The 15,593-nt window shown below is 67.1% G+C and overlaps 2 protein-coding genes across 4 annotated transcripts; both read right to left on the bottom strand.

Moving 5' to 3' along the window:
- Positions 1-1,004: 1,004 nt before the first annotated feature.
- NACA (nascent polypeptide associated complex subunit alpha) lies at positions 1,005-12,270 on the bottom strand. 3 transcript variants are annotated; one of them, XM_082332520.1, is made up of 9 exons: positions 12,152-12,270; positions 11,657-11,728; positions 8,643-8,696; positions 3,215-3,300; positions 3,006-3,083; positions 2,351-2,497; positions 1,895-2,023; positions 1,387-1,509; positions 1,005-1,138 (listed from the first exon to the last, which is right to left on the bottom strand). In XM_082332520.1, exons 2-9 carry the CDS (start codon positions 11,724-11,726, stop codon positions 1,124-1,126), a joined length of 702 nt encoding a protein of 233 aa, XP_082188646.1. In that variant the 5' UTR covers positions 11,727-11,728; positions 12,152-12,270; the 3' UTR covers positions 1,005-1,123. The 3 variants fall into 3 exon arrangements, with proteins under 3 accessions (XP_082188646.1, XP_082188647.1, XP_082188645.1); XM_082332521.1 differs by lacking the exon at positions 8,643-8,696; XM_082332519.1 differs by lacking the exons at positions 1,005-1,138; positions 1,387-1,509; positions 1,895-2,023; ... (1 more) ...; positions 3,006-3,083; positions 3,215-3,300 and adding an exon at positions 3,308-7,707.
- Positions 12,271-12,544: 274 nt separating this feature from the next.
- PRIM1 (DNA primase subunit 1) lies at positions 12,545-15,311 on the bottom strand. Its single transcript, XM_082332275.1, has 13 exons — positions 15,197-15,311; positions 14,855-15,012; positions 14,648-14,754; positions 14,469-14,542; positions 14,080-14,216; positions 13,957-14,015; positions 13,769-13,880; positions 13,561-13,650; positions 13,333-13,477; positions 13,181-13,250; positions 13,017-13,102; positions 12,840-12,938; positions 12,545-12,752 (listed from the first exon to the last, which is right to left on the bottom strand). Exons 1-13 carry the CDS (start codon positions 15,297-15,299, stop codon positions 12,733-12,735), a joined length of 1,260 nt encoding a protein of 419 aa, XP_082188401.1. The 5' UTR covers positions 15,300-15,311; the 3' UTR covers positions 12,545-12,732.
- Positions 15,312-15,593: the final 282 nt, after the last annotated feature.

Here is a 15,593-nt window from a genome sequence, read left to right as displayed (position 1 = left end):
GGCACGGGGGAATCGAGGACAGAGCCGACGCAAACTCAACTCTGCGCTGAGCGGACGGGGCCTCTCCAGGCCTCGCTCCTGCCCGCGGCCTCCGAGTTCGACCTCGGAGCTGGGAGCTGCTCTGAAATCCCATCGCTGCTCCCTGGGCCTGCGGCTCTCCGGTTCCTTAATTAAAACCGTCAGACGCTGCTGCCCAAGCCTCGCGCTCAATCCTCGCGATTCGGGCCTGGCCGCGGCCGCTCTCCGCAGCCCGCCGGCGCAGGCTGCAGGGCCACGAGGGCTCCCAGCCGCCATCGCCCCCTCATTTCCTCGGGCTTCTCGCTGGCTGCCTGCGCTGCCGAGTCGCTCATCAGCTTTAATGAGCTGTTCCAGGGCCCGGTTTTTATGGCACAGGGGAGAAAAAAAGCTGCTGAACGGCAGCAAAGCGCCCATGTTCCCAGCTCCAGCCTCCACATTTCGTGAGACTCGGGGCCGTGGGTGGGCAGACGTCAGCTCGCTCCCCTGCGAGCGGGGGGAGGCTCCCTTCGTGCCGAGCAGCAGCTTCCCGGGCGAGCGCGGCCCCTTCTGCCGCTCCAGCAAAGCCGTGGGTCGAAAAGGCAGGACCGAACCCGAGTGAGCCTCAGCCTCCCGTTGGATCAGGCTGGAAGCTGCGCGGTGCCGCAGTCCATCCCTGTCCCACGGCTGCAGGGAGGCGAGGGAGAAGCCCGCGGTCGCGGAAGGGAACCCGCCGGGGGGTGAAGGAGGCGACACCCCGCAGCGGACTCCTCACCTCCCGTCCGGGAGACGGCCCAGGCTGAGCCCAGCGCCCCAGGCACGGCGCTGGCTCCGGGGCTCGCGGCCAGCCGACCTTCGGGACGGGAAGGAAATGAGGGAATGGGCAGGTGCTCTTCCGCTGGGGCGGGATGGGACAGGGTATCGGGGCTGAGATCTTCCCGGGAGGAAGGCTCCACCCTGGGGCCTCGGCTACCAGGGAGGGGAGGGCAGCACAGCCAAGACGGAGCAGAAAGTGTTTCACCAACAATAAGCCACAACTTTTATTAATTGATAGAAATAGTACAAATTTTAAATTTAGTTGCATTTTACTCTTCTCTGAAACACCAAAAAAGGCTCCTCTCTCTGGCAGCTACATCGTCAACTCCTGCAGAGAGAAGACAGACGCGTTAGGAGCCAGCCTTGCCGGCGGCACAGAGCCCCACAGCCCGGCCGCCGACCCGCGGAGGGATCCGGTGCCACGGCCGCGGGTGGGAGGAACGTCCCTCCGCTCGCGGCCCCGAGCTCGCACCCCGCTTGCGGCAGTGGGGAGCTACGCACTGCACGTCTCCCCCCCAGGGACGTCCCGCCGCAGGCCCCTCTGCCTCCTGCCCGCCCAGCCAGGCAGCCACTCACCATTATAGCATTTACAATATCGTTACTGTTGTTCTTCAGGGCACGGACTGCCTTCGCTCGGGACACGTTCGCCTGGGACATCACCAGCTCAATGTCTTTCACCTCGACGCCGGTTTCGTCAACCTGAAGGAGACAGAGCCCGGGATTCAGGCCAGCCCAACGCACGGCTTGCTCCGTGCCTGGCAGAGGAAAATGGGATCGTCTGGATTGGGGCGGCTCCCACTCAGGCCACACAGACGGAAGCTGGGAGGCAAGACCGGGTGCTGCCCAGCCCGGGGGACGGTCCCCTGGCAGTGCCCGGGACCAGAGCCTCCAGGGGAAGGACCCTGCGCTCTCCCTCTGCCATCACAGCGAAGACGTGGATGAGGGAAAGAAAAACACGGGTCTTAACACAAACTCCAGACGCTTCACGGGACGTGCGTGAATGCAGCAGGCCTGCGGCCCGGCAGCCGGCTTGGGTCTGCAGTGAAGCGCCCAGCCCCGCAGAGACAGGCTGGGGAAGGCGTACCTCTTCTTCCTCGCTCTCCTCCTGCACGGTGGGGGTCTGTGTGTTTTCTTGGATGTTTGAAACAGCTTCTCCTTGCACTTTGAACTTTTCGGCAGCTGCCAGCTGGGCCTGCTGGGACAGGTCTTCGATCTGGAGGAGGGAAGAAGCGTCAGCGAGGCCAGACCGGTGCAGAGCAGGATGTCAGCACACAGGCTCAGGGAGCCACAGCCGTGCTCCTTGCGCCGCAGCAGTGCCAGCACATCCAACGGCTCTGCCGCACAACCCAGCTGGGAAGCCAGCCCTCGGCACGGACCCCGGGCCTGCCCACGCCCCTTGGGGGGGTGCACAGCAGCTGGGACCCACCGGCGGCAGCCACAGCACGCAGGTGGCAAGGAGAAACCCCAGCTAAGTCGCTGGCCGCCGGGCTGCCGCACGCACGGATTAACGTGGCTGCCAGACACTACGCAGCCAGCTCACCTTCGCTTCGCCAAAGACTATGTAGGTGTCTGACGCTGGGCTCTTATACACATCTGGCTTTGTGATGACAAAGAGGATGTTCTTAGATTTCCGGATGGTGACTCTGGTTACTCCCGTCACCTGGCGAAGGCCCAGTTTAGACATTGCCTGAAAAACACGAGAGAACGGTAAGCGAGAGAAAGAGAGTTACTGAGACAGCCTGGCCTGTGAAAAGATGTGTCCACTCATCTGCTCTCCAGAGACCCGGGTCCAACAATCAGTGCGCTCACGCAAATTAAAACGTGCATTTTACTGCTGCAGGGAAGCATTCCCGGGCTTTTAGCCTGGCACTGCACTGGGAGCCTGGGAGGGAACTCTGTAGTCCCAGGACTGGCAAAATCCATAGCGTGACCGCGAGCCTCTCCAGACACGAGGATTTTGCCTGTGAAGGGGGCATCCCCCTGCCTGGGGGCCCGACAGTGGCAGAAAGTCACACAAACCTCTCTCGGCTGCTGCTGCCGTACAGGGGCAGGAGGTGAGGAGCTCAGCAGGGTTCAGGGGGCGAAGACCCCACACTTGGGGATACCGTGCCAGACCCCGAGGCAAAGCTCAGCTGTTCACGGGCAGCCTGTTTGCTGCTACAGGTTTGGTCCGTCCACCATCCATCCCACCTCACCTTCCGTGCTTTCTTTTCGCTCCGGCTCTGTTTTGCTTTGCTAACGGGTTCTTCATCTATTTCAGCTGCTGCTGCAAGCTGCAAGGACAGAAAATGAGAGGGATCCATGACAATCCCGAGGCAGCGGTGGACAGCATCAGCAGGGATCCTGCTCCGCCACTGCTGGGTGCAGGGATACGCTGGCGCGTGGCGCATGCCGCCTGCCCTACCTGTGCCTGCTGCGTTGTTGCCTGTGTGGAGTCTTGTTCTTCGAGCTCTGGTACAGATTCATCACTGTCAGACTCTGTTCCGGACCCTACAGAAACACACAGGCGTCACTCTTTCCAGCTCAGGTAGGTCCAGGGGACACAGCAAGATCAAAGAAGCGCGCTGCTTCGGTGTAGCCTTTGCTGCTGGGGGTTCCGAGTGCCGACACAGTTTCCCGTCAGCGTGGCTAAGCCACATCTGGTGGAAGGAGCTCTCCCTGCAACCCCCAACGCCATCAGCAGCGGGTGGCACAAGAGCCTCTTCCGAGCAGTCTCACCGTGGTGAAAGCTCCCCTACGGCAGCAGGGAGACCCTGCACCAGGAGCTGGCCCCGCTGGGCTGCGCTCCTGCCGGGTGCCAGAGCACCACAGGCGCCCGGAGGCTCGCTCCGGAACGCCCAGTCCCCAGGAGGCAGCCCCAGTCTGAGGCACCGCGCTGGCCAGTGCGGCAGCCCGGCTGGAGGAGCGCAGGGCGGCACCCCCTGGGCGGCGAGTCAGCAGCGGCCCGGCGCTGACAGGGACTCCCTCGGTTCCCCTCGAACCCGTGCAGGCAGCAGTGAAGCTGGGGCTGCAGGAGATCAGACACACAGCACAGAAATGAGACCCAATTCGCCAAGTCCCTGGGGCTGCTGCACCTTTCCGTGACTTCGCTACAGGGGACGATTTGCAATTACCTCGAAAACCCCCATCGGGGAACGGCATCTTTGAATGCTCAGGTTGGCCTCTATGCCAGGTCCTGAAAGCTGCTGGAGCCGGGGGGGCTCACAGGGCTGCCAGCTCCCGCGCCGCTGCTGCAGTGCCGCGATTAGCTTGCGAACCACGGCACAGCTGTGTCTGACCACGCGGGAGTGAACAAAGCAGAGCCGGGCGTCTCCAGCCTTGGAGGAGGCTGGAGGGTGACCACGACGCCCTCTCATGCGGCCATTACCTGAATTCAGTCCCGTTTCCTTCCCTGGAAAGGGCCTCTGCGCCCACGGCCACGCTGAGCACGCAGGAGCCCTCGGCAAAGCACTCTGCAGGCTGTCGGTGCGCGCCCAGGGGATCCCAACAGTTCAGGCGGGCAATGTTTCCCCAGAGCGCGGGGACGGGCCTGTTTTGGCACCAGCACTGCCCGCAGCTCCCCTCCGCCAGTGGACGGACACGGGGAAAACCACAGTGGACGCCAGACACGCAATGGGGTGCAGGCACGTGGCAGCTCTTCCCGGAGTCTCAGTGTGAAGCCAGCTCAGGCAACAGTCGCAGTGCCCACACCACAAGCCACACCGTGCTCCGTGCCCGAGAACTCGCGTTAGTGACACCGACCCGCTGGCACTGGACCATGCCGAGCCCTGACCTGTCCGATCCCGTGGCCACGGGGCGTCTCCCCTCCCTGTTCCCCGGCTCACCGGCTGCTCAGGCAGGTTCAGCTCGGTCTGGCATGGTTCAAGGCCTGCCTCCACTGCGGCACTTCCACAGACTACTTGTCTAGACCGACACGCCAAGCGGCACAGGGGCGCCCGGGCCCCGTCTATGGGTTAGTATCCAGTGGGCAGCCAGTGACACTCCATGCACACGGCAAACCGAGGCGGCAAATACCCTTGTCATTCTTCAGGACAGGCTGCTTAGCCGGAGGAGCAGGGGCCTCAGCAGGGGCCACGGCTCCTCGGGGAGAGAGGTCCACCAGGATGGGCTGCACCGGCGGCTCGGCAGCGGGCAGCTCTGGGGGGATCAGAGGCGGCAGGTCGTCGTCGTCGATGGCAGCACTGACGGGGGCTGGGGCCTTCGAAGGGGGTTTGGATGGGGGCAGGCGGGGGCCCAGCTTGGTGACCTTACTGGGAGGGGTCTGCTTCTTTGCAGGGGGAGCGCTCGGCACAGAAGGGGCAGGCGGGGGGAGGTTACCCGCCGGGGCAGAGCCAGGAAGGACGGCTTCTGATTTCTGGGGAGCAGGGGCAGCACGATCAGCTGACGGCTTCGGGGGGGCACCAGGAACCCCCGGGGCTGGGGCAGCCGTGCCTGGAGCGGGAGCCGGCATGCCAGGTGCTGGGGCAGGGGCTGCCGGGGGCGCAGCCGGAGCTGGCGGAGCTGCAGGAGCTGGCGTGGCTGCAACAGGGCTCTTGGGAGGTGCTTTGGCCGCAGGAGGGGCGGCTGGAGCTGGCGGAGCCGCCGGCACTGGAGCAGCAGGGGCAGCAACAGGGCTGCTCTTTGGAGGCTTTTTGGCCGCAGGGGGGGCAGCTGGAGCTGGTGTGGCTGGGGCAGAGGGAGCAGCAACAGGGCTCTTGGGAGCCGCTTTGGCTGCGGGAGGGGCAGCCGGAACTGGTGGAGCTGCCACCGCCGGTGCGGCAGGGGCAGAGGGAGCAGATGGCACCGTGACTGGGCTCACAGCAGCCACTTTGGCCACAGGAGGGGTGGCCGGAGCTGCCACTGCCGGTGTGACAGGCGGGGAGCTGGCAGGGGCAGATGGGGCAGTGACAGGGCTCACGGGAGGCGATTTGGCTGCAGGAGGGGCAGCGGGAGCTGCTGGCACTGCCACCAGCGGTGCAGCAGGGGCAGAGGGAGCAGATGAGGCAGCGGCCAGGCTCACAGGAGCCGCTTTGGCCGCAGAAGGGGTGGCTGGAGCTGCCACCGGCGGTGTGACAGGCGGGGAGCTGGCAGGAGCAGACGGGGCAGTGACAGGGCTCACAGGAGCCCCTTTGGCCGCAGGAGGGGTGGCTGGAGCTGCCGCTGCCGGTGTGACAGGCGGGGAGCTGGCAGGAGCAGACAGGGCAGTGACAGGGCTCACAGGAGCCACTTTGGCCGCAGGAGGGGTGGCTGGAGCTGCCGCTGCCGGTGTGACAGGCGGGGAGCTGGCAGGAGCAGACAGGGCAGTGACAGGGCTCACAGGAGCCACTTTGGCCGCAGGAGGGGTGGCTGGAGCTGCCGCTGCCGGTGTGACAGGCGGGGAGCTGGCAGGGGCTGAGGGGGCAGACGGGGCAGTGATGGGGCTCACGGGAGCCACTTTGGCTGCAGGAGAGGCAGCTGAAGCTGGTGGAGCTGCAGGAGCTGGTGTGGCAGGGGCAGAGGGAGAAGTCAGGGCAGTGACTGGGCTCGTGGGTGCCGCTTTGGCCGCAGCTGGAGCTGCCACCGCCGGTGTGACAGGCAGGGAGCTGGCAGGGACCAAGGCAGCAGCAGGCACAGGAGCTGCCGGTGGGGAGATGGGGCTCGCTGGAGCTGCTTTGGCCAAAGCAGCCATGGCTGCTGGTGCAGCACTGGGAGCTGCTGCTGTCGGTGGCCCTGGGGGAGACGGGGCAGCTCCCAGAGAGGGTTTGGACAGGGCAGGAGCGATGGGAGCTGCCGCAGCGGCAGGCACTGCCCCAGGGTCCGGGCTCCCAGGAGGTGTCCTGGCCACGGAGGGAGGGACTGGGTCTCCTGCAGCTGGAGCCGCAGGGGCAGCAGCCAGGGCCGCCACGGCAGGGCCCATAGGACAGGTCTTGGCAACAGAAGGAGCAACTGGAACCAGTGGAGAGACTGGAGCACCAGGGGCTGGGCCCTGCGGGGCAGCAGCAGGACTCCCAGGAGACATCCCAGCTGGCACCAGAGAGGCAGGGGGTGACAACGGGGCCATGGGGGCAGCCGGGAAGACAGGCGGAGAGATGGCACCGGCCAGGGCCGGGCACTGGGGAGGAGCGAGGGAGGGCAGGGGAGAGTCAGGGGCTGGGGCTTGGGGAGAGGCCGAGGCAGAAGCCAGCGGGGCAGAGGCAGGGCTGCCAGGAGACACTGGTACCACTGGTGCGGCCGCTGCTGGTGCCATGACAGGGCAGAGAGGGGCTGCCACGGGAAGAGGGGGAGAGCCTGGGCTCTGGGGACAAGCTGCGGCCTCGGGAGGCACAGCGGGAGCAGGCAGGAAAGTGGGGGATGCCGGCAGGGGAGATGCCACAAGGGGAAGGGAAGGGGTTGGTGGGAGAGCAGCCGGGGCTGCCCCGGGGCTGAGGGGAGGAGCAGGGGCTGCCGAGGCTGCCATGGGGGCAGGGAGAGGGGCCTGGGCTGCAGCTCCCGTGGGGCTCAGAGGGGCGGCAGAGGGGGCAGCTTTCACAGGAGAGGCGAGAGCTGCGGGGGGAGAACCAGGGCTCACGGCAGGGGCGAGGGGGGCCACCATCACTGCGGCAGGAACAGCAGCCAGAGCAGGAGACACTGGGGCCGGCAGTCCTGGAGACACTGGGCTAACTGGGGCAGGCCCTGGAGATCCTGGGGCTGCAAAACCCACCGGGGACTGTGGAGCTGGGGCAGTGGTGACTGGGACCTGCAGGGCTGGGGCAGGGAGCTGGGGGGGGACAGAAAAGACGGGGATGGCTGCAGCTGGGACCACAGGGGGGGAAATGGGGGCTGGGGGGCTGGCAGGGGCAGGCAGAGCCACGGCAGGGCTGGGTGGCTCCGCTGGCAGAGCCTGGCCTGCGGGGCCCAGAGACGGAGTCAGAGGTGGGGAATGAGCAGCATGAAGAACAGCTAAAGGAGAGAAACAGAGTGAACCGATGAGAGAAGGGAGCGAGGGAGGGGAGGCCAGGAGAAGGCAGCCTGCCAGCAGAGCCGGCCCCATCCCGGCCCTGGCCTTCCCCCCAGCCTTCGTGCCCGGCTTCTAGAGCAGCAGACGAACGCCTGCCTGACCTGCCAGGTCCAGCGCAGACCGTGACATTCACCTGCCTCTAGAAACTGGCACTGATTTTACAGAGGACAGTGTGCCGGCGTGTGAGCTAGCTGACAGGCACAAGTGACAGAAGAAAAAAACAGATGCCAGCATCAGCACTGCCGCCCCAGGCTTCCTTGTTTAGAGCAGCTGTGGCTGAAACCCTGGCATGGCAGGAGGCAGCACCTGAAACGCCAGGAAGCCCTAGCAGGCCTGGCACAGCAGGAACCCAACAGGGCCGGCACAGGGGCCAGGCTTCGCTGCCGGCTCTGCGCTCAGCTCTTCCCTACCAAAGAGGTTGCCACAACCTTCGTGGAGCCCTGGAGGCCCAGCCAGACCCCCAGTGCTGCTCCTGAGCCTGGAAAATCACATCCCGGACTGGCAGGAGCAGAGGGGTAACGAGGACCCACCCGAGGATAGGAAGGAAAAGTCAAATTTAACACATTGGCATGCATAACTGTTCCAGGAGCGCTCTGGCAGTCGTGCTCTGGCAGAGGGCAGCCCCCTCCCTCCAGCCCCGGTGCGACACAGGCAGACCCTCCCGGCAGGCCCGCGCCCTTCGGGGAGGAGGATGCCGAGGCACGGTGGTGGCGTGGCTCACTCACACCGAGGGGATGGGACCCCGGGTCCTGGCTCCTGTGCAGTGACCTGCGCTCCCCTGTGCAAGCTGTTAGAGTTAATGTAACTGCAACCACCCAAAACAGCAAACTCTAGTTAATGTGGCACACGAGGTGTTAATGAGGAGGGTCCGGAGTACCTGGCGCTGCAGCGGGAGCAGTAACAGGGGCTGCGGGAGGAAGGGCAGCTGGAGCTGAACGGGTGAGAACAACAGTTTATTAAGACAAGTCCTGCCGACCGAGACCGCTCGCTGTCCAGCTCCCCCGGCACATGCCCGCCTCCAGCCAGCGCCAAGAGAGCCCAGCTATTCTGAACGCCATTCCGAACGTCACTGATCAAAGGGAAGTGCTCGGGGAAGAGGCGCGGTGAGAGTCAGGGAGGGCAGCACTGGTCTGACCAGTGTAACCGGCACCGCTGCCGGTCGGGAGAGCAGAACCGGCCCGGCCACACACCCGCCCCTTGGCAGCTCCACCCCCATGCACGGCGTCAACCCCGAACCCAGAGGCAGCACGTCCCGGCACGCCTGCCGGCAGGGATGGTGAGGAGAGCACGGCCCGGGGGGCTGCCGAGGAGAAGCCACCAACAACTGCAGAGCCCAAATCATAGTCCGGTTCGCAGACACCACATCACGTCAAGGGAGCAACAGATCTGCTGCTGCGCAGGGCACTGGCTCTCCTGCTGCAGCCACATCCAGCTCTGCATGGGTCGCCCACCGACCCAAAACAGCGCCGGCCCTGCCTGTGCATCCGCTGCCCCTGCCCAGCCTCTCCCACGCTGCCATTAGGGCTGGGTCACAGGCTCAAGTCCTTGCCTTGCTACCGTCTGGAGCGGTAACACGCGTGTGAACTCACAGCAGCCTCCTCTGTGGCCAACATCCCTTTCTCTACCCCAAGAACAGTGGCCCAGAAGATGCTTCTAACACCCCATTTCCCCAACCTACCCCAAAAAACACAGGGTAGTGGGAGGAGATGGGCACCGGCCTGCAGCTGGGCAGCTGCTCAATGAGCGCTGGACATCGGTGCCTTGTGCCAACGGGCCGGCGCGCGCCAGGACGTTTCCTGCTCCAGGAAACCTACTGGTGCCTCAAGAAGGAGCAACAACCCCTGCCAAGAGCCGAGCTGGTCCCGAGCTCTTCACAGAACAGGCTACACAGACAACAGCCTTCTCTGGAAAGCTTGTTTACCCCTGCCAGCTCTCCCTGTTCCTTTTCCATCTCCACTGACACCTCACCAGCACCGTTTGAGGATGTTCCTGCGATAAGCACGATATTTCCAATTCACTTCTCCAGTGACAGCCCCACCTCTCCTGTGGCCACCTCCGCAAACGAAGGCGAGATGCAGGACTCTCGAAGAGCACATATCGTTTTTAAGGGATACTTAAACCAACTGGGCTGCAGAGCCTCCCGCAGCCTGGCTGCGCACACCTGAAAGCCGAAGCCCTGCACTGCTGGATTAGAGACCACTCTGCCCAATCTCACCAGCTTTCCACGGACCAGCCAACCTCCAAAGAGTAAGACAAAAATCAGAGGAAACTGCCCGACGGCTCCCACCCACGGGGCAATTGCTAACCCTGCACCAGCACCCTCAGCTCCAGCTCCTCCTGTGCCGCCGGATCTCAGAACAGCCGGCTCAGCAGGGAGGGGATAAACACAACAGCCCTTGCACACACCCTTTGCCTCCACCCTCCGCCTGCAGACCTACCTGATGGCTCCCACCAGCCCCCACAGCTGCTCCAGCCTCCTCAGCTGCCCGTGTCGCTCCCCCAGGAACCCCCATGTTCCCCCCGAGCCGGGGGAGCAGGTACTGTAACAGCATTTGCTGCTCAGCACACGCTGCCCACCAGCAGCTTCTACCGACCTACGCGTGCTCCATCAAGTTATTAGAGACTCAAGAGCAGCAGAGCTTTGGGAGGAGAAAAGGCGCGAGTTGTCACCCGAGAGAGAAGCCATCCCCGGGAAGCAGGGGGGACGCTGGGAAGCGGCCCCACCGCAGGAATCCCAGCTACGCCTGGAGAGAGACCAAAAGTACAGCAGCTTCCCGGGACCTGAGAGCACAGCTGTCGCACCGACAGCCGCCACTCAGCCCCGCCAGGCCCAGGGGGCCGCTTCCTCCCGGGGAAGCTTTCTGCCAGCACCTCCCAACCGCTGGGGAGCCCCGACTTCCCTCGTGGCCCCCAAATCCAACACGCCCTTCGGACAGACCCCCGTTCACCGTCCTGCACCATGCGGCTCCCCCAGGCCAGGTGACAACGCCCGGTCACGTATTCCTGCAGCGCGTCCCTGCGCCTCGGGGCAGAGACGCAGCAAACACGGGCAGAGCATTCGCCAGCTGGACCGCAGCACCTGAGACGCCTTCAAAGGAGTCAGGCAGCACAACAGGCAGCACAACAGGCAGCACAACAGGCAGCACAACAGGCCCTGCCCCGCAGCAGGCACAGGAGCCCACGCTCGCCTGCCCGGGCCTTTCTGAGCTGCCCCGAGTCCCGGCCCCCCGGCCGCCCTGAGGCCGGTGCAGCAACGCTCCCCAGCCCCGCTGTGACTTTCCAACAGAGCCGTGCGTCGCCTTCCCAAATCCGACCGGTTCCAGAGTGCAAAGGGATTAACATTTGTACGCGTCCCCAGTGTCCCAGTCACCGCACGGCCGTACCCCGACCTGGCTACAGCCGTTTTCCTCCCATTCCCGCTGCTCCAACGCTCAAATCCATAACAGGAACACACAAACAAGGTACAGAATGCAGCTGACGCCCTCCCCAATAGTTTGGGACACAAGAGGCTACAAACCACACTTCAGTCACGTTTCCTGTAGAGATAACCGATACGATTTTGGGTGGGAAACTAGAGAATACACGTTTCTTTTGGCAGCGAGCAGCACAGCGATACGGAGGCACAGAAGGGCGCTCAGGCCACCGAGCAGACGCCGCGAGCGCCCCGGGGTAGGAGCTGGTGTCAGGCGGCCCCCGCCGCCATCGTGCCCTCGCCCCGGAGCCCCGCGGGGCAGCGGCCCCCCCGAGAACCCGCCTGAACTCCCCCGTCGGGCAGGTGAAACCTGGCCGTTCCCCTGCCTTCCCCCCTAGACACGGCCGAGCGCCCAGACCGGGAGCACCGGGACCTCCCCCCCCGCCAGCCCCCGAAGCCGCGACGCCCCCCGGCCTCACCTGTCTCAGCCTGCGGCTGCGGCAGCTCCTGCTCCGTGGCCGGGACGGTTTCTGTAGCTTCACCGGGCATTTCTGGGGAAAGGGAGAACCCAACAGGCCCGGGCTCGCCGGGGCTCCGGACGGTGACGCGCCCTTCCCGAAGCCACCCGCGAGCCCGCTGCCCACAGACACCGAGCGCCTCCCGGTACCGACAGGTCCCGCGCGGTGCTGCCAACGGGTCTCCCCCCGCCGGGCTGCCGAGCTGCCCCCCCCGGCGGCCCGGCCCGGGGCCTCGGCCGCTTCTCCCCCCGCCGCGAGCGGGCTGCCCCTTCCCGGTGCGCGGGGCCGTCCCCGCCGGCCTTCCCGGCCCTGCTCGGCACGACCACGGCCCCAGCGGCGGCCTCGGCCGGGCCGCCGCCGCCCTCCCGCCCTCCCTCCCGGCCCGGCCGCAGCCCCCGCAGCGGCCCCGAGCCCCCGCGGCGGCGGATGGCGGCGGATGGCGGCGGCGGGACTCACTGTGCGGGGAGCAGGGCCCAAGATGGCGGTGAAAAGAGACCGAGCGGCTGGAGGCGCGACTTCCGGGAGAACGAGCACTTCCGGGGCAGGGGGCAGCGCCCCGCGGCCCGCCACGTCCGCCCGCCCCGACGGCCGCGCTCCGCCGTTCCGGGCCCCGTCCGGCCCGGGCGGCCGCAAAGGGGCCGGGACCCCGCGGAAACGGAGCCGGGGCCCCTCCGGGTGCGGGGCTGAGACCCCACGAACGTGGAGCCTGGCCCCGGCTGTGGGGCAGGGACCCCCGGGTGCCGGCAGGGACCCCACAGGCAGGGGCGCGGGGCAGGGACAGGACCCCCGGCTCCTCCCTGGGGGACGGGAGGCGGACACGGGGGTGACGGGAGACGTTTAATGGTCTTTGCATAGAACAGGTACAAAACGTGGGAAGGGCCCGCGGGGACCGGGGCAGGGAGCCGGCGCGGTTCGGCCGCTGGCTGCCGGGCTCCCTGCTCCGAGGCACCCGGCGGAGGCGGCGATGGTGGAGGTAGTCCCTTGGTGGCCCTGTGGCAAGGACTGGGGCTGCCACCGTGGCCCCTGGCAGCGAGGCCTCAGAAGTCTCCTTGCAGGTCTGCGAAGAAGAAGAGCACCTCTTCAGAGCCAAGGGGTCCCCCCCTTCGGGGTCCCCCCGCCGGCTGCATCCCTGCCTGGCACTTACCGCTTCTCCGGAGCAGCTCTCCCCTCCGGGCACGCTCCATCTCCTCCACAAACTGCTCGAAGACCCGCACGTAGGGCGCCAGGCTCGTCTTCTTGTAGTCTGGGGGATTCGGGGAGCTGAGCAGGAGTGGGAGCAGGCAGTCGGGACCCCCTGCGCCCCGGCCCCGGCCCCACTCACCCCGCGCACGGCGCTTCGGCTCCGTCTCCCTGCCGTCCTCCTGCTCCCCGTCATCGCCGGCCGCATCCAGCTCCTGGCACAGGGAGCTGCGGGAGGTGGCGGGATGTGGTGGGGGGCTGCCGGCACAGCCAGGATCCCCGGTGCCGCCAGCCCCGCTCATGTACCTGATGGTGGGAACAGCGAACGGGTCGAACTGGTCCAGCCTCTGCAGATCCAGTGGCACCGAAATGCGACCTGCAAGAGAGGGGAGTCACGGCCAGGGGTGCCCGGCCCCGGGGTCCCCGTGGGGTGCCGCCCCCGCAGGCCCCAGACCCACCTGTTTTGGGGTGGACGCTGAAGGGGCTCTTCAGCAGGTGCCCGACGCCTTTGCTGACGTTGATGTCGAGGCGGGGGAAGCAGTACTGCAGCATGATCTCCCAGTCCGCGTAGCACGGTGTGCTCTTCCCAGTCGCCCCTGCCCGCTGCGGGGACAGGCGGGTCAGGGGGCAGCGGGGCCGGTGGCGGCACCCAGTCCCCCACGCGGGGCAGCTCCATGGTCACTCACCCGCGTCCGCTCCATCCTGCCCTTCAGCAGCTCCCAGCGCTGCACCGAGTCCCGCTTCTTGGGGAACTCGGCCTGCAGCGGCTCACGGTGCTGTGGCCGGCGGTCAAGGCTGATCGCAGACACTACCGACCCCACTCCCCCGGCACAGACCCTCCCTCCGGACCCAGCACAGCGCCGAGTGGCACAGCGGGGCCACTCTGGGAAGGATATCCTCCGGGACGAGGGCCAGCACCTTGTCCCAGCTCTCCAGGCTGCCCAGGATGTCCTGGCCCACCAGTGCGTACGCCTCGAAGTACTTCTCCACCACGCTGACCGACCGCCTGCGGAGCAGCAGGGAGAGGCTCAGTGCCCCGCGGCCGGCGGCTGCAGGGGCCGGGCAGGGGGGTCCCCACCGACCTGATGAAGGGGTGGATGGGCTCAGAGAGATTCACCTTCTTCACAGTCTCTGCTCCGCCCTGGGGGAACAGAGGGGTCAGCCTGGGGGGTGGGCAGGGGGTGCCCGGCCCCCTCCGCACCCACCTTGACCAGGGTCAGGTACTCCACGGCAGCTGCCCGCAGCACCGGGGACCACTTCCGCACTGCGTCGTCGCACACCCAGCAATGGACGCCTCTCCGGCCCGAGTACACCCACAGGCGATGCCTCATGCCCAGGTCCTCTGCGGGGGGAACAGCCGGGCTGTGGGAGCGTGTTGGGACGGGCTGCGGCGCCCGCCCAAGCCTGGCAGCGCTGCAAACCCGCTGCGCAAACCCTGCTGGGCACCAGCGCATCCTCTGCTTCCCCCCAGTCCCGTGAGAGCACCGCCCCGGCCCCCGCTTTGGGGTCTGGGTGTTGCTGCGGGGCAGAGCGTGGTCTGGACACGTCCCCAGTGCACGAGGACGGGGGCCGCGCGGGTCCCCGAGACCCTCACCCACGAGCGCGCGGTCGATGACGCGGACAGCGATGGTCATCAGGGTCCAACACTTGGAGCAGATCTCGGCCGAGCTGGGGGCAGAGCGTGGCGGGTCAGGCTGCCGCCCCGCGCCCCCGCACCCCCCTCCCAGCCCCCTCTTTCGCCTTGTGCCGTGAACGGTGAACACCCCCGGGAACCTGCAGCACATCCGGACGTCGTCGTAGTCCGTCATGTCGATGTCGAAGACCAGCTCCTTCTCCTGCGGCTGGAAGGCTCCCAGGTGCACCGTGTTGTGCTGGTTGGGCTGCGGGACGGGACGGGCTCAGCGCCGGCCGGGGACCCCACGACCCGGGGACCCCGTCCTCCCAGGGCCGGCCGGTGCTCCCGGCGGGAGCAGGACTCACCCGGTGGGAGTAGACGGCCCCGATGTCGATCTTGTAGGGGTTGGTCCTCTGCAGCTCCCGCTCCAGCTCCTGGGGGCTGCCGAAGGACTGGAACCGCAGGTAGACGTCGTCCCGCAGCGTGAAGGAGAACTCCCGCAGCTGGAAGTAGTTCTTCACCACTGCGGGGGTGCGGGCGGGTTGGGGGGGCGGCCCCGAGGGCCCGGGCTCCCCCTGCGCCTTTCCCCGCGCCCCCCCGTTCCCCGCACCCCCCGGTCAGCGCATCCTCCCGCCGCCGCCGGGGCCCCGCCACGTGCGCCGGGACCCGGTACCGCAGCCGCCGGCGGCGCCCCCCGCCCCGCTCACCGCCGCCGTAGCCGAGCCAGCGCCCGTAGGCGCCGTGCGGGAAGAGCCGCCGGTAGAAGACCGGGAGCAGCTCGGGCAGCGCCGCCGGCTCGAAGCGCGCCATCGCGGGAGGGAGGCGGCGGGAAGCGGCGGGGACGGGCGCCCGGGGGCCGCCGGGAGCTGTAGTCCGGCCCCGGGGCGCGGGGGGAGCGGGGACGGGGGCTACCGCGGGGGGGAGGGGAGCAAAGCCCCGGGGGGGCCCGGGGTGAGGGAGACCCCCGGGCGCTGCCCCGCTCCGGGCAACGATTCCCCGGCGGCCGCACGGCCGCGACCGGACCCGCCGCCGCCGGCGGAGCGGAGCCCGGGGCAGAGCCCGCAGCCCCGGGGCGGCAGCACCGCGACGGCCCCGAGCTCCGGA

This window comes from Platalea leucorodia, assembly GCF_965183815.1.
Source record: "Platalea leucorodia genome assembly, chromosome: 23".
NCBI lineage: Eukaryota > Metazoa > Chordata > Aves > Pelecaniformes > Threskiornithidae > Platalea > Platalea leucorodia.
The sequence above is the reverse complement of the archived record's forward strand: the minus strand, read 5'-3'. Positions and strand labels throughout refer to the sequence as shown.